At 40.6% G+C, this 26,361-nt stretch overlaps 3 protein-coding genes across 3 annotated transcripts in view; all 3 read left to right on the top strand.

Moving 5' to 3' along the window:
* Window positions 1-1,552: 1,552 nt before the first annotated feature.
* On the top strand, window positions 1,553-5,394 carry hoxc12a (homeobox C12a). Its single transcript, XM_083920610.1, has 2 exons — window positions 1,553-2,172; window positions 3,314-5,394. The coding sequence occupies exons 1-2, from the start codon at window positions 1,581-1,583 to the stop codon at window positions 3,550-3,552; spliced, it is 831 nt and encodes a 276-aa protein (XP_083776736.1). The 5' UTR covers window positions 1,553-1,580; the 3' UTR covers window positions 3,553-5,394.
* A 9,227-nt stretch (window positions 5,395-14,621) lies between these two features.
* On the top strand, window positions 14,622-17,876 carry hoxc11a (homeobox C11a; the record flags this gene model as incomplete). The annotated part of the gene is given in 3 exon segments (XM_083920201.1): window positions 14,622-14,753; window positions 14,755-15,499; window positions 16,875-17,876. Coding segments are annotated over 3 exon segments (1,110 nt in total). The 3' UTR covers window positions 17,108-17,876.
* Window positions 17,877-25,239: 7,363 nt separating this feature from the next.
* LOC310952356 (homeobox protein Hox-C10a-like) overlaps window positions 25,240-26,361 on the top strand; it is a 54,547-nt gene continuing 53,425 nt past the window's right edge. The window contains exon 1 of the mRNA XM_083920950.1: window positions 25,240-26,007. Within this exon, the coding sequence (XP_083777076.1) occupies window positions 25,302-26,007 (706 nt within the window). The 5' untranslated portion in view covers window positions 25,240-25,301. The remainder of the gene's footprint in view (window positions 26,008-26,361) is intronic.

Raw genomic sequence — 26,361 nt, 5'->3', positions numbered from 1 at the left:
GTTGCTAGATCCCACTTTAAGCCGCCACAGCCTAAAATGTGGTTTATTCCGTTTTATTGATTCGAATTTCTACTTTTTGTATTGTTTCCAAATGAGTATTTGAGTTCAATATCAAGTTCAACCCACCGTGACTCTGTGTGGTGAACTTGAGTGGATTGACGGCGAAGTGCGTGTGAGTGCTTGGTTGTATTTAACTGAAACTGTCATTGATGAGTCAAACTATTTGTCATTGACTTAGAGTTTTTAAAATTGCCAAAACTGAGACGTACGCTGCTCCCCACTGCTGAGTTATGAAAACTTTGAGATCCATAAATTGATTTTGTGTTCCTTATATGCAGCCGAGAGGAGAAGTGGTGGTAAACTATAAATTTATAAAGGGGAGAAGGGATTAACACAATGAATTAACACATTATAGAAATTTTATAGACGATTGGGAAGTCTTCCCAGATTTATTTTTCAATTAATGGGTTGTCTGTGGACCTGGGAGAGAAATACCAAAGGAAGGGGTCAGTCAACAGAATATGTTTGATGATGATATTGGGCATTTTGATGACCAAAGAGAATTAGAAATTCTTGCACCAGCTGCTGGCAGAATCCCCGAATCCTTGGCACATCATGGCGACGTTTTCTGCAGAAAAAAGTACACCGTCGTAAAGTCTCTGAAAAGTTTCTTTGTTGGTAAAAGGATTCCTGGATTTGTCAGAGCAGAGGCATGGCTACAGTATGGTATATCACATATTTGTTCGGTGTCTTCAGAGCTGCATCTACAAATCAGCTAATTAGGGAGATATAAAGCAGAGAGACTCTCGACTGATTGAATCACTTAAGTGCCCTCTGATATCTTGTAAAATTCATATAAAAGAATTGTGAGAGGTATAACAATCCCACTAGAGTTTGGCTGTGAGCGTTTATTGGAGGTATCTGTTAAAGTTGTTCATGTGAGGTGTACTTGGGATTATTACGTGAAATATACCCTCTTAAAGTAACCTTGTAGAATATCGTCCTCTTTTACAGAGCCAGTGGCTTCAACCTGCTGACCCCGTTACTGTAAATATGAGTAGAGTGCGGCAATGAGCATCAGTCTTTTCTTAAAACAAGCTTGTAAAATTTGGACATCACAGCTTTATATGACATGGAATTCAGTCATAATTTTCTAGAAAACAAGATGCCATATGCACCCTCTCCTGCAAGAAAAATAGTTGTCTTAAGAAATAGCTTTTTAAAAAACTTTTTTTCCCCATCTTATAAAGATATTAAACGAGGCCATGGACAGTTCCACGAGTGTAAAAGGAGAAGCAGCCTGGGCTCTTTTTTGGACTCAGCGTGGCTCAAGTGGAGAAAAACAAGATTCTACATTTTTAATAAAAGGTTTATAGTATTTTTAAAAAGCATATAAACCTCTGTAATACAGAAGTTAATGTTTTGTTTTGTCTGAGATGGACCGAGTGGGTGGTACCATGTGTAGCAGAAGTTAGCCTGGACACGTGGTTTGAGGATGACCAATCAGGCGCCCCTCCAGGTTTAACTATGTTAAATGTCAGATTGCAATAAACTAGAAGCTGTTGGTCGGGCCCGCGGAAATGGGCGAGCATAATCTCCTTAATCCAGGGTTTGTGGGACCTTTGGTAAACATCCACACTGGAGACACATTTTACTTTCCGAATTTTAGAGCCTCAGGGGGACAACTGGCGGGGCTACCGTCTCTCTCCTACCCGAGAAGGGACAATGTTTGCTCCCTCCCGTGGAACCCTTCGGAGCCGTGCAATGGATACTCTCAATCCTACTTTAGCAGCCCCGTATCTATTAACCCTTCTTTCAACCGGTCGTGTGAAATTAGCAGACCAGAAGAGGGTAAATGTTATTATAACAACGGCAACGGGAGCAGGGAGACCTGTTCAGGTGGCAGCAGCCTCAAGCGGGAGGATAGGGCGAGAGACACATCATCATTGACATCTGACCACGGGATGCACAGTGGAATTGGCAACACAGCCGTCTTCTCCAAATATGATTATGGAACCGAGCAGCTAACGCAAGACCCGCCATCCTGTCAGTCAATGGAGTCCGACTCTAGCTCCTCTCTGCTCAACGAGGGCAAGCCACCATCCAGCGACACACAGACCCTGGTGTCACCGGGAAGCCATGCAAGCAACATAGCTGCAGGAGGAGGAGGAGGTGGGTGTTATTTATTTATTTTTTGCCACAATTATTCTAAACGCACGATGACATTATACATAAGAGACTTGCGCATAGCGTGCACTTACGGTATTACACCGTCATTAGAGCTCGTTATCGTGATGCACAAGTTGCAGCCTAGATTAGCCTGCAGGGTACTTGCGTGGTGTGTAAACGCCGCTAGGGGTTGCCCTAAAATGCCTCACGCGCCATGTGGTTGTGTACAGTTACAGATAACCTCACCAAATCATACTGCCCACTATCTTTTGAAAAAAGGAAAAAAAAGAGCAGCCCTGTCATTTCCACGTCTCAAACGACACGCTGTGAATCGGGCATATAAATGTTTGGTGTATTGTTGCAATTGGACAAACAAATTAACGCAGTGATTTAAAGAGGAGAGGCGCTTTGGTTGGCTGCATTGAATAGAGAGAATTTTCTTTTTAATGACTCGTAAACCGAATTAATATCTGTCGCTGTGTACTCAAGAGTCATTTAATATGCTCTGAAACTCGCAAATAAGTAGGGGTATTTGCAAGCACGGCTTAATTATCACGTTAACTGCAACAATAAAACTTCCTGTGACACAAATCGCTGTATACTGATCGCTATAGAGAGAGCTGGAAAATACAAAACAAACATATGGTCAAAATGATCAAAACTGCACAAACCGGGCAAGCTGTGGTCTTCCTGATATTGGATTCAAGATCAGATTTGTGCAGGCAGAGACCAAAACAAATCCAGTTTAGCTGTGTGTGGGAGAAGCAGCTTCCAGGGGCGTCAGTTCTCTGAATGCTAATCTAAAGCAGGAGACCTGCTTTCCTGGATGCTTTGCAAAAACAGATGACCTAAACACGTCTACATATCCGCGGCCCCAGACAAGTTTAGGAAGTGCTTTATAATTATCATGTAACTTGACTTCTAGATCGAATTTTCTAACTGCTCTTCAGCTTACAGCTCAAATGAATGTTAATGTGACTTAGCCCACAGTAAGGCAATTACCTAAGATCCCTTTGACAACTGACGCCCCTGTAGGCTCCCCATAACCTTGGAGGTGACCGTGATTTTGCAACTGTGGTGACTAATCCGTTGTATGCCCCCTCCTCCTCCTCCTCCTTCTTCTTCTCCTCTCTCTCTCCTCCAGGTGCCCCATGGTACCCGATGCACACTCGGACCAGAAAGAAGCGTAAACCATATTCCAAACTCCAGCTGGCTGAGCTAGAAGGTGAATTCATGCTTAATGAGTTCATCACTAGACAGCGGAGGAGAGAGCTCTCCGACCGCCTGAACCTCAGCGACCAACAAGTGAAGATCTGGTTCCAGAACCGCAGGATGAAGAAGAAGAGACTCATGCTGAGGGAGCAAGCCTTGGCCTACTTTTAGAGATGCGGCAGAAGGTGAATCGATAGGCAGTAAAAGCCAAGCCTTCTACGCTCCCTTAGGTCTTATTTCAATGCATGCACTCATATATCCATCTTTTACATTGCAGGCAATTATTACAACATTTTCTGATTATTATTTTTTTTCTCAAAGGTGCGGGCCACACACGCCCAATACAAACCACTATCTGGCATTCAAAGCGATTTGTCAACATGTCAGTATAAGACTACCTTCATATTCGGTATAAGTAGCACAAAAAGCTGTGAGAATGTGTTTTTCTTTGTAGATACATCTCTTGTTTTCTTGATTTGTCAGAGAGAGTCACATAAGCCACGTCGAATATGCTGTCGAGTTAATAGCTCAGTTTGGGATGACACATATGTGACAACATCCTATTTGTTCCAATTTAGTCAGAAAAAGAGGTTTGGGAGTGGGGCCACTGGGTAAAAACAGAAAACCAACAAAAAAACAGGCCCAAAAATAGATTCTGATTAGAGACGCATTAATTCCTTTGAGGATACGAACTAATAACACATATTCTCCCTCCCAGTTGCTTAAGACTAGAAACAGTCATCGTTTGTTGGGTAAGAGGAACATCATCCGTATCTACTTTCCATAGTTTTCGCCACGCTTTGTGGGCACGTTCACGGTCACGGACAGGAAGTCTGCATGAGGAGAGGGGGTAACCGCAGTGTAATCCATAATGATATCTTTAACTGCGCATTGAAAAAAATGAGTTGCCATGACTTTGTTAATGTTCTAACAAGTTTCTAAAGGTATGTTTCTTACTTTTATTACCTTTCAACTTGTCTTAACAGCGGCCACAGAATCCTTCATGGGGTTGCGTTTCTTGAGTTGAGTGAGATCACCGTTTGAGCTGCTATTTAAAGTCACCGTCCAGATTATGCCCGTTAAAAATAGTGTAATCAACAATAAACTCGCCAGGATCTGTAATGGAAATATTCACCAGTACAAGTACATTTTTAGGCCAACGCGGTTAAACAGGGGAGCCGCTGGAGGATTCGTTTTTAGGCCTGAACGAGCATTTTTTTAAAACGTGGTGCTCATAATGCAAATAAATATGTATAAAATTAGAAAAGTTAATCATAGGCCTTCGTGTGTGCTCCCTTAATTCGGGGCGAATGCAGTGCATCATCTGTCATGTATAACGAGTAAGCTATAGCAGTGAAATGTATTTGCAGCATGTTATTGATGTGAAATAGCTATGAGTCATGTTCTGCGGGGCACTTTTTCTGTAGGTGACTTTTTACAATTTTTTTCTGAACAAATCAAAAGCGAACAACTTTAAACATTTTGACAACAACGTCTACAAAGAATGTATTATTATTGTTTATTATTAGGCTATTATTATTACTAGAATGGAAGGACGGAGGGCCTAATAAGCCTACTAAATGTACTTGCTCTTTGCAACGTGCTCAGTGTTGTCCCTTTCCTCACCTTGTACTCGTGTATACCTTTGTAAAATGAAATTACATATGTTACTATTTGCATCCTGTTTGAGGATTCCTTATCGCTATGTAATAGTGCGTTATGTTATTGGTCGTCTTGTACAATATCGCATTCCATATAGCCTATTTGTGGTCGAAAATGTAGGCCTATTATATCATACTGCCAAGAATGGATATATAAGAAATGGTATGCAAGAATGTTTACCATATGTGACATTTAAAGAAACCATGTTCAATGTAATAGTTGTCTGTTATCGTTCTTTTATTTCGTCCCTCATTGCATTCCCTTCTTTGCGCTTGTAAGGATTGCTACGTTGTCTTGTAAAAGTAATAATGATATGAATGTATATGCGTAAGGTCTTCAATAAACAGAATATTGAAACGTTTATTGGTGTTACCCCAGTCTGTCATTCGGTTGTTTCCCTGAGTGTTGTGCTTCAAAATCAGCCTTTCTGAGTGCTGCTGACTGATGGCATTATTTTATCAGACGTGACCTGTAACACAGTTTAGGATACACGTGTCCAACGCAGTGAAATGTGCATTAATGGGACATTTGGAAGTATTTGAGAGGGTGCTCTGTTGGCACATGATTGTACATGCTGTGAAACTATATTCAATAGAAGCCCACACAGGTCGGCCTTCTTTTATATGGACGCTCAGATACAAAGGTGGGCTATATAGGCAGCTATGGTATATCTTTTCATGCAAAATGGCGGCCAGATGCAAATGCTATCCCCCATCTTGCATTGCATATCATTTATTTCGTTTATAGAGCTAGTACTTTACTTTTAGGCTACACGTATTTATCACATTTCTAATGAAAGCTTGTGGTTTCCCTTGAAGTTTGACCTAATCAATGTCACCGGTATGCTACAAGCCTATAACAGCGCAGCTAAACACGCAACAGCTCTGTAAAGCAGTAATAGGGTTACACCCCAGTGCTCCATATAGTCAAGCCTCTTGGACTGGCTGTGGATCCTGGATCTTCTGTTTTGCATTAGGGATTTAAACGCATCATAATTACATATCAAAACTTGGGCTATGAATACACGTACAAAGATCAGATATAAATGTTTTTTACAAAGGGCAACATCTTTACAAACGACACAGACGGTTGCATAATAAATCCATATCTAAATCCACAAAGCTCTCTTTATTGACAAGGAAGTGTTAAGTGATGCAGGGCGTGCAGTGTGTATATATCAACTAACTAAGCAAACATTAATGCGTTTCTCCTCAACTGTTCCCTTGTCTCAGTTAGACCGTCACCGGAAACGGTCTCAATGTTGAGATCAGATGTGGCTTTTGCAGTGAACTGTGAACGGCTGCTCCTACAACCGGCGTCTGTCCATAATCACAACACAAATACACACATGAGATGGCGTGAGCTCATTGCTTAACACGATCCGCTTGGCGCTGCACAAACTTGAATGTTTTAAATGAAGACATTTAAGATTTAGCGTAATCATCACAGGACACGTGTCTTTGAGCTAATAGAAGTGTTGTTATATTACGAAAATCTTCTATCTTATAGTAGCAATACTGTACTGATGCAGACAGAAGCCTCTGATATTGTATGTGTGCCTTTTAACCTTACTCCAAAGCTCCAACTTCCCCAAACGGGCTACAAATACTCTATGCTTACATCAGCATAATGCGTAATAGCTACTTGTGTATACTAGCATAGTATAAAGAATGAACAGTATCCTCTATGAGAGAAAATAGGCCGTCTGGACGCGCTGCTATTCGATCGTCAGTTTCCAGAGATCAAAAATAATAATAATAAAATGCTGGCTATCTCTTTAAATATTGTGAAGAAATCATGGCACTAACTCAAATTGTGTGATTATTTATAATATATGTCTGGTCAAAATGAGAGTAGATATAAATACATGGCATCCGCTCATTTTAGGTTTTAGAAAATATTCTCAATGTATATTTACGCAGCTGATTAAAGGTAGTTTTAAGAATCATGTCAATTGAATGATTACCTAGAATTTGAACATGCATCAGAGGAGATGACACTATCTGAATGTGAAGTTTAATTCCGTATATCAGAGATATACAGGCGTAATGTGCTGATATGCACACTTTTACGCATGTTTTAATCCATGGAACACACATTGCAATAAGTGGCAACGGGCAGATGCAAAGCATAACCAGTAAGTGTACCAAGTATTTGCTGCCATAACATAATAACCAAGACTATGAAATAATATTGAGTCCCTAAATTGCTTGAATTGAATTTGATCATCCAGAGGACACCATGCATAGCCATAACAATATTTTTAGCCTATCAAACGCTCTGTTGACCATGAAAGGAGATAAACTAGTGTCCTATGTTTGTGTGTTGCCTTGTTAAATGGGTTAGAGGAGAATAATAGATGCAAAATTCACCATGACGCTCCTGACTGTCCTGCAGTACCTCACCCCTTATTTGTAAAAGAAATCTTCAAGGTCAATTACGTTACGCACATTGTCTAAAACTTTTGTAGGCGCCAGGAAACCTTGTCCGTATATGCGCCAATGCAATTCAAACATCAACAACTTTAATAACTTAATTTGGTTCAATTATTTATATTTCTAGTTTTATACGCCGTTGTGCTTGTAAAATGCGCAAAAAAATCTGGCAATTTGGAAAAGACAGCAAGGCACAATACATATTTACCAGGATCCATGATTTGTAAATATATCTATTTATATATAAATAAGAGTAGTTTAGCGTTAAGTTTACTGAGGAAAGTGTTAAGATAAATTCACAGCAAGGACAATTTGTTAACATACGAATTTTACAAAGACAAAATCAGTGTAGGCATCTGAACAGGGCACAGCATTTAGCACAGCGTGAATCTTGTATCCTACCATGATTAAATTATGCAACCAGTGGTTTGTGCTTTTACAGGCCAGTTAGATGATTCCTGTGTAAAACGGTGGGATTATTTGGACTGAATAACATGGCAGTCTGGTCTTTGGGCAGTGCCAAGGGGATATCCGAATGTGTAGCTTTACCTTGAACTTCAAACCAGACGTTATCTGCTGATGTTTCATGAGGCTTTCCTGTGTATCCTATTTCCTCGGGTGTTGCTTTCCTTCATTTTGCTTTTGCTTGTCACAAATAATCTTGTGCTGGAAACATTTTTAAGAGCTGAGTCCAACAAACCACTAAAACACTGCACTGCATCTTTACCTGCCATCCCTTGTCTTTAAATGCTAAAAATTGTCCCCGGATAACAGCTAATATTGGTTTTAACTTGTTTCCCCTTTCTTGATTCTAATTATACACTCTGCATATAGGAGGGAATTAAAAAACAACAACTCAAAAGAAACCATTGCGGAGAACCTCAAGGTATTTAGATTGTAAAACAGGATGAAATCTCAGTTGGCTTTGCAGGTCTTTACAATAGGTCTTTCACTGCTCTGGAGCACTTTTGACTTTGAGACTGGCTAAATCTGTTTATGGCAGCCCGTCTCCGCGTCCCAAAGGTCAGTGAGCTTCACAGTGCCCTTCGCAGAGAACTTGTGTGGCATGTGGTCTACGTCCCCCGCCACCCCTCTGCCGTTTATGGTACGGAGCTGGCTAGAGAAATAGAAAGCAATGTTATTCTGACTAAAGTGTGTGTGTGTGTGTGTGTGTGGGAGTGAGTGTAGAGTGTGTGGAAGCGCGTGAGAGTGCGGGGTGTGTGTTTCGAAGGAGTGTTAATGTGATAGAGAAAGAGAGGATTGGTGGAATGCTTAATATGAAAGATCCATATCATTTCATTCCTTTCAGAACTGTTATATATTGATTTTGACATTATTTGAAATGAGTTCTCTATGAGCTCCATTTTTCTGAAATGTACTGTCTCATCAATTTGTTTTTTCAATGGCATCACAAGTCAAACAACCCCGTAATACAGGGTGTGAAGGTTTCATTGCTGCCTTGGAAGAGCCCGATTCCTTTTAGACCAGTTGTCCCTGATGGAAAGAAACATCTTCGACTTGATTGAGGTCGCTATTTCAAATGGCGTTTTTTGTTTGATGTCGTAGCATCATTGCCATTTTTAATTTAGTATTTTTGAAATTGTGTGAAACGACTTAATGTAAAGAATGTGTGCGGAACTCGTCAGCACCTGGATCGTCATTTTGCTCATATTTACACAATGTTATTTCATCTTAGTTTTAAGTAGTGTTTTTCAACGTTTTGAAGAAATACGTTGATTACGTCGATTGTTTTTCACTTTGGGGGTGGCCATCCTCTCCGGGCCACGCTGAAGGTCAAGTATGCAGCACATAACTACAACAGAACAACAACCTGGTTAAAGGCTGCTTAAAGCTCAGTTTAATACGATGGAAAAATCTGGGTCACCTGTTCTGTTTCTCCTGTGTTTATCCGTTCAGAGCACACTTAGCCTGGACCTTTTTCTATATACATCATTGTTTGTATTTGCATTTTCTGTGTGTAAAGGTCTGGCTCTGAAGAGAAGTTTGGACAACCTACAGCTCAGACGGCAAAGCAAACAGTCGTGCTAAGTGTTCGAGCAGGCCTTTCGACGATATCTGAGTCTGTAGCGCAAAGCTCAGAGCTTCTATTTTGGGTCCACATACTGAACCACGTCTGTGCAAGGCCAGCGCAAACTAAAATAATGCATTTTGACCCCTGGTGTGAAAAGAACCAACCAGTGTGCGCTTCATCTCATTTGAAATAAATGTTCTAAATACATGTTGGATTCGTACTGAGTGGATAAACAATGACAACAAAATGTTATGCAATTTTGGGGACTTATTGTATTTTCATCGGACTGCCCCATGCATGCACAACGTCCCACGTTTTTTTGCGACAAGAATTTGGTTACAATAGACACGACTTTACTAGATAATGAAAGAAATGCCCTCAGATGGAACACTTGCCTATCAAAGTGTATGTGGATAATTACTACACAAACGCCAAGTAGGTCCAACTCGTGTTAAAAATGTGATCAAGGCTTTTTTCATCGTTCTGTCACCGTCACCAAACTAAGTTGCCTGTGAGTCAACAACTACAAAAACAAACAATTGCGTAATGGTTCGCAGATCGTGCGTAATGTTGCTCTGTCTTGTGCGTAATTTCCGAAACAAGTTTAATTAGAATACTTAGTCAACCCTGAGTTATTTTCAAACACTTGGCAAGGAATCCCAGCGGATTTGGAAAGGTGATGCAGATATTTTCTGAGATTAACTGTGCAGAAAATAAGAGGTCGAATACGGGCATGGCCTAAAAATATAGTTTTGAATCCAGCGGCATGTGACGGGCCATAGCCTCAAGTACTCTGCACATAAATGCGCTTTATATTCTTTTTTTGTAGAGTGGCATTAACTATGAAACTGAGAGCCCCCCTGGCAAAATATCAAACACAAGCAGACTTCGTAGCGTATATAATTTGTTTAAAGATAGATACAAGATACAAATACCGTGTTTACGGGGCCTCTACTCAAAGATTTTTCGCAAGGCACCTAAATAACACAAGGGGATGGAGCCAGCGGTCCCTATTGGGCGAATTCTTGAGATCTGAAATCATTTAATACTTCTAATAAAAAAGTTAACACATTGTTGTGAAAGCTTTATGTCCTAGTGGTTGAAAGAGAAATACACTCTGGAGATTGCTCTAAACGCAACAGTAACACACATCCTTATCTTGTAAGCTATTGTTGCCACCACAAGCGCTTCACGCTAGGTGCATTCACTGAGACCTCAGTAAAAAAAAAACAAGGCTCTTTAGTGTTGCTTGAAACTGTTCGCAGCTCATACAGCCAAGTTTAACTACCCGACTTACATCCAATTAAACTTATCTAGGCCATGAGGGGACAGTAATATGATTACACAGGCTTCCCACATTTAGCCTTGACTTGAGCTAACTGTGCAGCAGTGTCTTGGTAAACTGGGCCCATTGTGTGTCTCTTTGCTTGTGTGTGTTGTGAGCGTTGTATCATTTGGCAAAGGATGTATCAACGCAGAGCCAACAATACTGAGATATTCAGGGACGCCATTTTTAACTGAGAGTTCTTCTTAACATGAGGGTTACACCTAGGTTAACCATTGTAATTATATGCTAGCTAGCAATACATAGCTTAAATTCCACAGACACAGTCGTAAAGTTTGTGCTTCAACAGTGATATTTAGGCAAAGAATGGCAACTGTTTACAACACCTTGTCTTTGGAGAGCTCAGCAAAACATGTTGACTATTTCGTTGAGTATTTGACGCATACATTTTCAATATTGTTTATCGTTTTACGAGTACTTATAAGATAAATAAGTAGGGGGCTTGAAGCTCAGATACAGGCCCTATTGCGTGCAAACTCTGCATATGTAGCTTGCTCATTTGGTGCAACCAAATAAAACTTTCCTGGGTCCTACTGCTAGTGGAATATCAGCTGCTGTGAGTCCACCCTGAGAAATTAACAGATGGTAAACCTTATTTCTGACTGTGTCTGAGCGCACCAGGACGAGAAAAAAAACAGTTTTAAACCCTCGAAAGGCGGATATTGCCAAGTGATGGACGTTGACTGGTCATATTTTGTCACATTATGACAAATACCACAGCCAAGAGTACCGTTCCCTATTCGTTTAAACGCCTCGGTTCCTCTTGTGCACTGTGTAGTATTTTAAACTACCCTTCATATTTTTCAGTCGTCTTGATTAGCAGCCCTAACTTTTGAATTTTATTAGTGCATCACTTATGCATACCCTTACATTATTTATTAATGCCGCGCTAATACACATCACTGAAATGATCATGATGAGGAAATGATTTGACAGTATGGTTTTTGATTGTCTGCCTGCTGAAAGAAAAGTTTGTACTAGGCTTTTTAAAAAATTCTACAGATGATATTCTGATCAGAGTAATGCGTACGTTGTAAATATAATTCAGAACATTTTTATAGGCCCCAATAAGTATGGCGGATTTTCAGTTTTTAGAAATTCAGCTTTAAATCCAGGCCATGCGTTTTATCTTTTTGATGATACCGTTAAAATAGGCAATGACAATTTGATGTGCGAAATATTATTTTTATTGTTATGCAACTACAAAACAGTAATACCGCAGCAGCATGTGCCCAGCATGTGTCCATGCAGGCCACGGTCCAGAAATGACAAATATTTCCATAGCTGTGGTTGTATATTGACCAAAAAATTAGCTGTTCCTCACAGGGAACAGATCCACTATATGTTATAAATTTTTCACAGTGTAAATAACATCAACAATCTCTCTTATGTTGATTAATTTCAACAAATTATTTATCCCCACAAATGTGTCAAAACACACATTCGGAGGTGTGTATTAGGGTATTATTAGTGATCTTTTGCTACATTTCTTAAACGGACACTCAAAGCCAAGTTGCAGAAAACGCGTTTTGGCGTTCGGTGTTAAAATGAAGCTCACTTGTGTGTGTGTGTGTGTGTGTGTGTGTGTTTTTTAAGTTGAAGAATATCTAGTTGCTGAAATCCAAATTCCTCTCATTCTCAAGGTTTATGGTTTTCTATAGCACAAAAGGATTTAGCGTTACTACAGCCATTCTGAGTTTTATGGTGGACGTAGAGAAGATTTTAGTGGTCAAATTCAAGTGCTGTGTCTGGGCAGCTGTCTGCTTTCTTTGTACTTGGATGCAGGATGCATCATCTGAGACAACCTTTTGTCTGTAGGGGTAGTAAACAAGCTAATGCCAATGCCACCTTTTCGCAAATACGTCTGCAATGAACTCTCATTTCTACTACTGAGGTCTGATGATACTGCTTGGTTTTCTTCTTGCTGCTGGAAACCACCAAAGACACAAACTTTGTTTTCCATTCTTTTTAAACAACACAGGTGTCCTATAAGTGAGTGTAATAGAACGATAGTGTTATTGGACTATTGGATAATAATTCAAAAGTCTATTGCAACATTTAGGAAGTAGCCTATAATCATAAACAATGGGCCATCATATTAATTTCATCTTGTGATAGTATCAGTTAGTCTATAAAGGTTCCAAGATGGCCCTCAACAGTATAATTAAAAGTTTACAATGACGCATGAAGAACACGCAGGCGCATCTTTTCTCTAAACCATTCATTTATTACATTTTATTTAAAAAAAAGGGGGGGGGGGGGGAGTCCAGAGGACATGACAGTCACCAACAGATATATGTCGACACTCTGGTGGAAACTAAAATGATCACAGCAGCTTGGAGCATCAGCTGGGACTTATTTAATTGTAGAGGGAAACGTCGGCTACATCCACAGTGCTTGCTCAATAGGCCCAGTCTGAGTGGCCTATAAGTAGTCGTTTAGACTAATCGTTGCTCTGCTTTGAAGCTTATAGACAAAAGCTGCAGACCAAAACGTTTAATTTGATCGACCAGTGAGTCCAATGACACACAATATCCCAAGATATCAATCCAACTATTTTCAGAGTAAGAGACTCACACACTGCGGTGATTTTGTGGGTGGTGTTGTCAATAACCGCTCCAAAGTGAATAATGCTGAATCGAGCCATTTTGAGGGGAGTAATTATGTTTTTCAGGGTTTGTGTTTATGTCATCATGGCGCAATTTCCCACTGGAGGAGATCCAGAGGTCTCAGGGCTTCACTGGTAGTACTCCTCCAGGAACTTGGGTCTTGAATTGCGCAGTTGTCCTCCATAGACTCTGTCATGATATAAAGTCAAAGGGAATAATGAGAGTGAGCCGACTGCAGTGAACATGCAGGCTGTGCAACCTAACCGTTGGTTCAGCTTCATTTTACAACATAATTATAGTCGTACACCGCCAGTCTAGTGTAACGAGGATTTTCTTTTAGTGAAAGAGAGAAAAACCGAAATAAAATGGATAACTAATTAATATGTTGCTCAATTATGAACAGATGAGCCCGGTTCATCCACACATCTGTTTAATAACCCTGTGTGCAGCAGACTCGTATAACCAGAATAAAATGAGATGGAAAATAATAACCCTTATGAAAATACCTCCTGCATATTCAAAGACCACAGTGTAACATGTCCCGGGGAGTCTCACAGATTTTCACAAAAAAGAAAACGAGTTATATACTATGATTTGTTATAAAATTTGTAAATAGTGAAATGGTTGTTAGGCTCGTGATTTTGAACAGATTCATACCTAATTTGGCCTAAAGTCACAGCGACTGCTGGCCTGTTCTACTTTCTTTATGCCGATTTTGTACTGTGTAACATTGCCAATTAGAATAATTCCTCATTCTATGATTTAAAATGTTCAAATAACCAGCAGCTCAATAGGTTGTTACACCGATAGTAATGATAATTAAATAAGAATAATAATTATTAAATAATAATTTAATAATAGTAATAATAATCTTACCTGTAAAATCCCATAACACTATGAAATGCATGTCACTGAGTGCACTCTGCAGTTTGTGCTATGCCTGTTTAAGGAGCTGTAGCTGTTTAGCTAGCTTACCAGCAGCCCATAAACATAAACACACACAGCACATATCTCTCTAATTGTCATAAAGCAGCAAACAGGAATCTGTTACTGGTTTTCTTAGTGCGCCTGTGGTGTTTGAAAATTATTCGTTTGAACCTCCTCGATCTTACCTAAAGCCAACCACTCCTACACATCCAACTCTTCCAAATTGATATATGACAATATCTACTTTCGATCACGTGTCTGCGGGGCGACTTAGACGGATTGCGCGTCATCTCGCCTTCCCAAATTTTCCCCTTCTGCTGCAGCTCGTATCCAAAACATCTATCTATAGTGCGGAGTACGAGAGAGAGAAAGATGTTTAACTCGGTGAATCTGGGCAACTTCTGCTCCCAGACGCGCAAAGACCGGACATCCGAGTTTGGGGACAGGACGGGCTGCGCGTCCAACATCTACCTCCCCAGCTGCACCTACTACGTCCCCGAGTTTTCTGCCGTCTCCTCGTTTCTTCCACAGGCCCCGTCTCGGCAAATCAGCTACCCTTATTCCACAAATCTGTCTCAAGTACCGCCGGTACGGGAAGTTTCATACGGCTTGGACCCTGCTAGTAAATGGCACCACAGAAGCAACTATGCATCGTGCTACTCGGGAGAGGACCTGGTGCATAGGGACTGTCTTCCACCATCCACCATGACAGAAATGCTTATGAAGAACGAGAGTGTATACAGCCACCACCATCACCATCACACCCATCCGGGCTCCAATCACCCCTCCACAGGTTTTTACTCCGGCGTGGGGAAAAACAGCGTACTCCCGCAAGGTTTCGACCGCTTTTTTGAGACCGCATACTGCAGCAGCTCGGACAATCAGTCAGACAATTGTTTACAAAAGGGCGAGGGAGGAAAACTGGAAAGCGACTCCCAGCAGCAGCAACAGCAACAGCAGCAGCAGCAGCAGCCCACAGCGTCTGTACCCGGAGCTCCGGAGCAGGAAAAAGACCCAGAAGATGAGGAGGAACATACAAATTCAGGCTCATGCACTTCTTCCTCCGCAACAACCAAGGACGGCACCGCCAACAAGAGCAGCCACTCGAGTAGGTATACCGAAGCTGTAAAATGGGGGAAGGTTAAGGGGACTAGCCCGGTGTTTTGTCGGTCAGATTTTATGTGGAGTTTTATAAGCATTCAAAGGATTTTATTATAACCCTACAAAGCTCTTTCTTGCAACGAGAAGAATTTTTACGATGGGAAAGCGCTTTGAAAAAAAGGGGATGTTATACACAGACGCCTCTATGGTGAGAGTCTGTGAAATTTTTAAGAGAGAGCTATTGTGACAAATGTTAACTTTGATCATGAACTTGCGTTCGGCTTTTTAGGGGATTTTGTCGTTGGGCCGTCGAGAGTAAAAACCAATTGGGCAGAACATTGCTTTTGGCGTCTTGTGAATTTTCTTGTAGCACTGGCTTTGCCCGCAAAAGACATGCTGCACAGAGTATTACACACTTTACGGTTAAATGCGTCCCTCTGTATCTATCTAGATGTCTATCCATATCACTATCTATCTGGGTATCTAATCACAGATTAGAAACGTGTCCTCTATTTACAAGCAGGCAGCAAATGCATTAATGGTTGAGAATCGAGTGTTTTGCCTCGTCCATATATGAGGAAAATGCAATGGGTCTGCAATTTATGTTATTTCCCCAGTAGCCGCTGGGGAAAACAAAGCTTGAGACCAAATCAGTTTTATTTTGCATGTCGCATATCTCCTTATGATTTGCATGCAATCTGGCATTACTGGTAACCAGAATGATCAGCATGCAGTAAAATGATGCTTGACTTAAAGTGTCTAAATGGCTGTTATTGCAGCACACATAGGCTATCCTATTAGGGGTTAGCCTCATGTGCATTGTATTGGCCCAGCAGGCTGCAGATACAAGCTAACTGAGGCTGCCCCTCTTCCTCACAGAAAACAATAAAAACTATTACTATTTCCCCAGTCACCTGTTTAATACGACGTTACAGGGCCACAGGGCTCTGCATATAGGCAATTGCAAACATCGGCGATTCATTTCAACTCACTGCCAAAAGATTGTGTAAATTGTTAGTTTAGCTCCAGAGGAATGTGACGCATATAATGCGGTGAAATACTTTTGTTGTTGTATATTTATAACAGATAAACACGTACTTAGAGCCTGTAAGGTGATATTATTTCCTCCAGACCATTTGGATATTTAAAACTCTTTATGGCTGGTTTATCTGATAGCCTCAGCCACTTTGCCTGATGAATGTGGACTGAAATGTTATCATTACTAATGTCAATGAATTCTCAGCATCTTTTGAGTGTGTTACGTCAGCACTAAAGCATCATTTTTGTATTAATTATCATTGTTAATTCACGTGACGTTGTTGCTATTTCCCGTGAAACTCTGATTTTCTCTATTTTAATTTTAATTTTTAATTTTTCCACAGGCACGCCTCGCACAAGGAAGAAGAGGTGTCCATATTCCAAGTTTCAGATTCGAGAGCTGGAGCGGGAATTCTTCTTTAACGTTTACATCAACAAAGAGAAAAGGCTTCAGCTTTCCCGAATGTTAAACCTCACCGACCGCCAGGTTAAAATTTGGTTTCAGAATAGAAGAATGAAAGAGAAGAAGCTGAGCAGAGATCGCCTCCAGTACTTCTCTGGAAACCCCCTATTGTGAGGAGCAAAAAGTGTCACAATCCTGGTCTGTGACATTAAGGCCTACTCTTATCTCATTGAATTGTAATCGTGGGCATAACCATTTTCTAAAGGAGCCCATATCACCAACAGTGCAATGTTAAAGTGGACAGTGGGAGTAATAGGCCTGCATGGGATAAAGTCGCCATTTTCTTATTGCCCCACGGGCGGCGGTGAATTTCTTGCTGGTCCCCAGAAAGGCCTACATGGTTAGAATAATCATTTATACCTATGCTGTTCTTGAATATGTCTCTCTATTTATCACGATTCTCCATTGTGTTTATTCTATTGTTCATATAGACATATTTGTTGTTAAAATATCAAATGTAACAGTTTGAATCCTTATTGCGCAGACAACTTTTAGCTCCCCGTCCCTCTGGTCTATGTATATAGCATATCATTATCTAATTATTTCCCGACCAGAGTATGAACAACTTATAGCAAATCTCCTGGCTACATTTTTCGCCATTGAGAACTGTGACGTCCAATCTGTGAAAGTATATCCCCCCCTGTACAGAGCAGCTTATGCAAAGTGCATTCGTGACTGTAAATAGGCGTATATGTTGAATTTCCTTTCCCCTATCCCTGCTGCTATTTTTCAGTACACTGCCCATACAACTTTAACAGCTTTAACGCCAAACACTCGGTAAATTATTTGCTTAAATCATTGGTGCTTTGAATTCTAGAGAGGAGGAACAGATTGTTGGCCTGTGTATCATTAATATAATACCTATGAAATAAACAGAAACGTATAGGCAAAACTGAACGACTTTGTGCTTTTTGTACTAACATTATCACAATTACCATTATGCATGTATTCTTGACAGCCGCGCTGTTTGCTGCTTTTGCTCAGTCGTGAGTCAGAGCTTTTTGGAAATAGAAACTGCCTCATTAATGTGTGTGTATAACCTAAAACTGTTGGCCCACATACACAACATTAGCACTCTTAACTCGTGTTAATGGCCAGCTCATGGTAATACACACGTTTGCTGTGGTAGAATTGGTGGCGGTTGTGAAACTGCACGAATAGTGTCGGCGGGCCTGCACTTGTCAGATTTTAGGCTATTTTAAGGTTACACCAATCTGAAAGATCATGGTTAAATTGTAGCAAGCGTGTTAAACGAAGATAGAGCCCAGAACTTAGAAATGTAGAGAAAGAGAGTGGAATGATAACCTCTTTTAGTGCCCACTAAATGGAATCGCCACTCTTGTAGTCTAGACACTGCCATAAAGACAGAGGCACTAAATGGCTATTTTTTTCTCTTAATTGCACCGTCTGTTCGTGGGGAATGGCGTTCACTTCCGCAGTAAATAGTAAACAAGCAAGCCTGGATGTCCGAAGGGGGAAAGAAACTTGCCAAGAGGTTTCGACATGAACTCGGTCGGTAACGTCAAACAAACGCCAACCCCCTCTGCACACAACCGTCATGTCCACCATTCCTCTAACCTGAATACTGGAGAACCGCAGCAAATCCTTGCCAGAGTAGAGATGTTTCCCTTGAGTAAGTTTAATTTTATTTCTTTATTATTACTATTTTTTTTTAATATATTTGATTTGTGAAGGAGCTCGTGAAAATCTAATGTTTTGCTGCTCAGATTCAACCACACATTTGAAACCATAGTCTGTTTGTCTGAGCTTACCCCAAACCTTAGCCTATTTCAACACATCATTTATGAATAAGTGATTGTTGACTAATTGGGCTACGTGTTAGGAGCTATAAGACTAGATAGCTAGGGGAAAGGAAATCATGGGCATGTTCTTTTCTTTTTTTCTAATTTGTGAGTGTGTGTGTTGAGCGCATGTGCAATTCGTATGTGTGTTCCTCAGCATATGTGCATGGTGATTGCACGTGTGCATTAACTACAATTTATAATTAAATGTAGTCTTTGAACTTCAATAATGTCAAGGCCTTCACCTTTAACCCGCTGCAATAAAGTGGAATCAAGGAGCCCCTTTAGCCCGGAAATGTGTGCAGCGGCGGAATGGGCCAATGAGAGTGAGTGGGAACAGAAAATGGAATGTGTACACAGAGCAACTTTGACCCCTCGCATTAAACTACAGCAGGTAACTTTGCCAGCTTTAGCACGCTCTGTAAATACACTTTATTGACCTTGTAAAATGTATACGTTTTCACGCATGAGACGTTTTAAAACATGTTGGTATAAACTGTAGACCTATATTTGTATTCTCTAAAGAAGGAAAACATGTTGGTGCGTGGCTCTCGCAGTGTGCTTGTCGTAATGGGTGGTTGTGTAAGTGCAAACATGACGGTTGGTGAGTCAGTCCATCCTTTGATTCCTCACTTTAGTTGGGACTCCTGCTCAGGCTGCTGTGCATGGATCAAAGAGATGTTACAGTGCAGACTTTTGCACTGTTCTGTATTTAGCCTTCGGAGTTTTTAGTTTAAGTAAGCGTCGTTTTTGTTACGGTTTGGTTAACGTTTTGGTTAGGGTTTAGGTCGTTTTAATGTAAAGGAAGGGGTGAAAAGGGAGGAATCTCTCTCTGGTTGCACGGGGTCCGCCGTTTTCAACGCATTTCTTAAGTGGAAGGTATTTTTCTCTACGGGAATTGAGCTCAGTCTTAATCTGCATATGTCAGTTTAATATCAGGAAGGACACGGGGTCGTTCTGACAAAAGAAAGGCGATACACACTAGCGGAGATCAAGGCTATAGGAGCCCCTCTCTCGCCACACCCACCAACCTTGGCCCTGGGACGTGACGTGGGTAATTTGTAGGTTTCTCCAACACACAACGTCACTAACGGAGAGAGCTGCAGAAGCTCCTGCAAATGTTGTCTATTAACCACACGGGGGCCAAGAGTCTCCCGGCCTCTGTACTGTTTTGTTTCCTCAACGGGAGCTTGAAAGCGTTTCCTGAGATGGATGCCTCGGTGACATCAGAGTAATATTATACATCCTCTTCGTGATGTGTTGTGTGACAGAAGTACAGTCCACTATGCTGGAATGTAGCTCCTGCCATGTCTCATTCCTTGGTTTGGGCGTAGTGGTCTAGGAAAATGGCCGGCGGAGATGAGATGAGGCGAGCCAGTCGGGAGAGGTTGTAGCCCGATGCCATTAAAATGTAAAAGGAAAATTGATAAATTACGATCCATAAAATATGAGGAATTGTTTTAAAGAATCTCAGGTTTTCTTTGATGTAAAATATCGATAGGCATTTTATTTTAATATTGGAATATAGTATCTAGGCTATAAACAATTAGATTTTCCCCTTGAATCCAGGCGAAGAGAGTGTATTTATATTGCAAGTTGTCAGATTATTCCAACAGGCCCTTAAACATAACTAAAATAGCATGGCAGGATAAGGAATTACATACGTGTAGCCTACTTACTGAATAACATAAAAACGTTTTTTCATACCAATAAAATTAACAGCTAAGAAAAAAATATATATAAATAACTATCCAAAAAGATGAACGAGATATATATATATATATATATATATATGCAGAAGGTTTAAGTGTTTTCGATACTATCTTTGTAACAGTTCGAAATGTTTTGTTGCAAATTTAAGGAAACCATTTATAACAATTACATAATTTGTAAATTGGTATTGTGTATTAACTGTGATGTAAATGTAGGGGCATTCCTGTTTTTTTCTGCACATACTCATCAAGGGGTTATAGGCTATTGAATGGTTTTATACTACAGTGTACTACTCACATCTCAGCACCTATCCTGTTCTATAGGGCCATAAAACAGTCCGACGCTGTAAAACGAGCTCATGCTATTGCTGCAACCAAATAACTCAAAACCCTCGAATTTACATTAGCGCAATCTGTATTTATTGTTGCCACTAAGCTAAGTGTGACTGTATTCATATTTTTTTTCTTTTAGAAAGTTTTCAGTTAGATATGGATGCTGGTGGTGTGTGTATTTGGTGTGGTCGTCAGTGGTGATAATGTAACAGGCTACTGCTGAACTTTGATGGCGGTTACCACTCTGGTTTTTAATTAAGAACTTACATGATTCTGGCACCATAAATTTGCTGTTGCGCACGGAGTGGACAGCAGCATGAAAGAGGACACAAAGCAGAACCTCCTCACATCCAACTGGAAAGATATTTCAAAGTTGCTGCCAGGAGCAAATTAGTTGTGTCGCCCCAGTGGCTCCTGATTAGTACAATAAGGAAGCCCGCTACCAAGCCTTCTGTCCCGCAGCATTCAACACCCATACCTGTTTGCAATATAATAACTGCCTCAAGGTTTGCAATCAATCGGATGACAATTTAGTGGCGAAAGTGTTGGTTGTAGTTTAGACAAGTGTAAAGACCATGGTAAAATACAGTCACTGTGTGTGTGTGTGTGTGTGTGTGTGTGTGTGTGTGTGTGTGTGTGTGTGTGTGTGTGTGTGTGTGTGTGTGTGTGTGTGTGTGTGTGTGTGTGTGTGTGTGTGTGTGTGCGCACAAATGTGTGAGGGGATTTTTTTGAAGCTTTAATGCTTTCAAAAATACAGCACGCACATAAAAAACAATCACATTCTGCATGTAAAACTATGCTCACTGAGAGCTTTCTTGGAATTAATTAAACGACACAATATGCTGCTCAAAGCTGCAGTTCGTGTTTCCATGACAGAAATAGACCTGGATAAACAACAAATAGCAACAGAGTGCGCAATTCGTTATGGAAACAGAAAGGTATGCATGAAAGCTTCCTTCCATTTGTGAATACAGGTTTTATTCTTAATACTCATAATAAACATATATAGCTCTTATTAGCTTATTCAAATCTATTTTTTTTAATTGTCCACTTTTGCGCCCATAGAACCAAAGTAGGATTTATTTTCAGCATCCGCTTTCTACTGACTCTTCTGTGCCATAATATTGTGTGTACTACACAATTGTGTGTGCTTCTTACAGTCTCAAATTTGAGTATAATTATTATAAGAATTAAATACTGGCAGTAGCCTACTGTCAGATCACAGACTCATTTTACTAAGTATATGGCGCCCTCATGCACATTTTTAGTTGGTCTGGTTACATCATAATAGTTTGCTCTTTCAATGCGTCTGAAACAATACTGACGGTGACCCCACAATACTTATTATGCCAGGTGTGTGACAGTCTAATAAGGCTACTATTCCCCTTTAATGTAAGTTCTATGACTTCTTATTTTCCTGTACTGCAGGTCTGAGGTGTCGCACAGACCTCTGCGTCTCTTTTTAAATACAGTCATTATTTAGAGTTCAGTGCTCCTTGAAACGTTGTATATCATTTGTTTAATATGCATTACTCTGAGTTCTTGTGAGTTGGATGTAGCCTGCAGACTAGGTGTGAATGTGTCATAAAGCAGGTTTTGTGTACGACAGCGGTGTGAGTTTGTGAGCTATTAACATTAGGTGTGATTGTTAATGTGTGCCTATGAGACAGAATGTGTGTGGATTAAAGAAAGAGTGATATGGAAAAGAAAATCCTTTATAATCCATTCTAATTTTTCTGTTCTTAAGTGAAAACTTAATTCTCCCCGTACATTTTTTAGGAACAACAAAAAACTACTCACGGGCTCACGCCAATTTGTAGTTTATATAATTATATAAAAGAGGTACCATCAGCCCAATGTGTTCTCTACAAAAAAAAAAGCCTCACAAAAACTGAAGGGGAAAGATTATCACCTGCAGCTATGATCGGCCACATTTGTTTATAAATGTGGGGAATGACCACAAAGACACAGTTTACCAGTTATTTTGAAATTTTATTTCACTCATTTGGTGTATCACATATAAACAAATGTCCCGTTTCATCTTTAAAAATCACTGTATACATGCAAATGCAAATATTCAAATACACACATTTGTGATAGAGCATATCTTGCCCTTGCCTTTGAAAATGATTCTGAACTGCACACAGACGGACGCGCGTGCACGTCACGTTACAAAACAAACAAGCACACCCGCATAACTGTGGTGAAGTATTTCAAGAAACGTTTTAAACTGGCTAAAAGCATGTCATCATTAATTATCTGCACTTGGGAGTCCTGCAATGTTTGCTAGATACGTTAGTAATACAATCCCAAATGCAGTCCTAAAGCCTTAGACGGATTTGGTTTACTGCATTAGTTACTGCAGCCTCGCTGAACATTTAGTGGCTATTTTCAAACGGGAAATTATCGAAACTATACATCTAGAAAATATGAAATGAGTTCTACAAGCTTTGTTTCAAACTAAATAAACAGTGTTTGTTCGACTTGGTGCAATCAATGTTGTATTAAACCTCGAGCCAGTGATTGTGTATACAGATTTGATTTCAAACTATATCTTGAATTAGTAGCTTGTAAAGTTTCCGCAGCAGTGTATTCGTAGTCTTTCGAGTCATTACTGATTTGTTGTTTGTGCATTGGATATCCTAAGGCGAGCTGAAAACACAGGCCTGGCACAAAACAACACATGACACGGAACAAAGACAACGGGGCTATTTCACTGAACACAACACAGGGAGTGAGAAAGTATCATGTGGGTTAGACACTAACTTCATTCAATGCAAACAGTAGACCTCACTCACTGTTCTCGTGTTTTTTAATTTAGATATTTTTTATTATGTGTGGTCGAGGTCAGTTTGAGTAGCCCAACTATAAGGAGTGGAGCCGGCTCAGTTCTTCGTATTCACTGTATTCACGTTTCGCAGTAGCACGACATAAATATCGCATGGGCTGCAGCACAGTATTTCTTTTGTTTATGCTATTGCTTCCGACTCTTTTCGCCTGAACGTGACACATTCCAACTTGTACCATAGCAATCTGAATAGTTTTGAGGAGAGAAGAAGAATTGAGACTAATCAACCTCTTATTTTAAAGAAAGTCTCTGTGCATAAATAGGCATTCATTTTGATGAAAGAGCCACACTTAATTCCCATAAAAGCATTAAAACGCCCGGAAATACTGTTAATTCTATCTATCACATATTGAAAGCACATGTGAAACAAGAAACATTCTGAAAATAATACAGGATGTGTAGCTATAACAATAGCTCAGGTATGCCATGAATTATTTATTAGGCTGTAAGATGTTTTGTGTCAACAGTAGGAAAAAAAACCCAAGGAAGAACATACATTACGCTTGACGTGATTTTCTTTTACATCACAAAAATAAATATCCTCATAGGCCCACTAACGTACAAATTCCACCGTCTAGTTAACATTTTGTTGCCCATTTCAAGTAGAGAAGCAGTTAAACAACCAAGTGCGGCTTTATAAGTTAACCCAGTCTAGTTAAAATTAACTCATTAGTCTAATAATATCTAATAGACTGTTTGCCTTGTAACGAATTCTAGTATACTTATGTTGGAGTAGTTAAAGTTATTTAAAGAAAAATGCATATAAGTCATTTGACTTTAAGAATTTGGCCGAGGTATAAATAATGCATGAATTGTGTAACTGTAAATCTACAAAAGGATCTAGATTCAAACGCATTTCGGAATATTCCAGTCTTAAATTTAGCAGGCCAAATGCAAAAGCGAAAATGAAATTATATTTACTCTATTTCACAACGTCAAGGGTTAAACCTCAGTCTGCTTTTTTTAAAGTCTTTTCAGTTAAAATTTTAAAAAGAAAGAAGTTCTCTTTCTCTTTAGATTCTCTTTTGGATAACACCTGCGTACAGCTTACCTTGCTAAAGCGGTGGCAACAACAAAGCAAATGGATGAAAACAAACAAAAAGAACAGACACAAAATGCATCTTATGGCAACTCCTCGATGGCTTCGCCTCCTGGCACCAGGGCGAAAAGAAAATCACACGTTGACTAAATACATTTTCTTTCAACTATCTGAAATGCTGAATTTGAACAGAATTAAAATACTCATAAGCCACGTAGTAAGTGCCTTAACAAATCCCCACTGCAGCAGCCGCCCTTTGTTCCCCTTGCTGTGGGCCTGCTGTCATGACCAGCCTTTGGTCGCTCGGTGGCGCTCTTGCTCCATCAAAACCCACCAGTTTCTCCAACTTGACCGCGCTGACGTCACGTCAGTCTGGAGCATCAAGGCCACTTCCACGCCGCTATTGGTCTGAATATCACATGACATGTCTCCCAGCATCCATAATTATGTTACAGATATTTTTGCACCCCCCTCCAAAAGATGTCAGCATCCTACTGTCCTTATTCTCGTGGAGTAATCCCGTAGTTCAGACCAGTGGAACACACCAAACGATTACTGTGTTACCAAATGCAAAATGTCATGTCCGAATAACATAGCTCCCGGTAACTTCCTGATGGATTCATTAATGGGAGGATCATCTTCCTTCAGGACTGAGGGTTATTCCAGCAACCCCGGGATGTACATCCACACAGCTGCAGAGTACGGATATTCAGTGATGAGAAACATTGGGAAGGTTGGACCATCTTCACTCTCCAAAAGAAACGAGATTCCTCCGGGCGGTCTGCCGCTCAGCGGCTTCCAGGATGCGCCCTACCTGTCAACACAGCTGGCCACATGGACCCCAGGCTCCAAAACCAGTAGGGACGAACAACCTGTTGCCCAGTGTTTACAACCCTGCTCGTTTCCAGCGGGCAACGTCAAAGAGGAGGCGTTTTGTTGCCTCTATCAGGATGACAGCAATAAGGGGAAACGGACAACAGAGTCGGCCACTTACATCCGGCTCGGGGACAATAGCTGCCGGCCTGAGCAAACCGCCTCGTCCAGCGGCTGTTTCCAGGTGTACAACGGAGAGAGGCCGCAGCAGGACGACCAGCAGTTCCCCCCCGGCTTCCCTCTGACCCACTTGGCGACATCTGTTGAATCAGAATCGACAATAAGTTGCAGCAAATCGGCGCAGGAGACAGCGAGAGAGGTTTCAAAGACAGATGAGAGTCAGAGCAGGAAGGAAGAGAAGGCCAAGAGTGACAGCTGTTCAGATAACTCGGACAGGGAATTAAAAGGTAGACTTTACCCCATCCTCCTCCTCTCTGACATACGTACACTTTCATGCATACAAACATACACATGCATAGATTATTCCACACGTGGTTCCATGCCATCAGAACGATACTGCGTTTGCGCGCTATATTGTGTCATGGCCCAATAATGCAGTCTTGTGTTCGATCGCAGTCATATGGGCTGTATGGGCATGTATATTTGACAGCGTTGCCTAGAAAGGGTTATGATGCCCGTGGCATTTAACACCTTTCCATAAATGTGAAATGGGCAGTTATCATTGAAATAAACACGCTCACACGCAACCACACATACTGTCACATTCTTCCTCTTCCTCATGGGTCATTTACATTCTGAGA

The sequence above is a fragment of the Echiichthys vipera genome, assembly GCF_963691815.1.
Source record: "Echiichthys vipera genome assembly, chromosome: 9".
Lineage (NCBI taxonomy): Eukaryota > Metazoa > Chordata > Actinopteri > Perciformes > Trachinidae > Echiichthys > Echiichthys vipera.
Note: the sequence above shows the minus strand (reverse complement) of the source record. Positions and strands in the feature narration are given on the sequence as shown.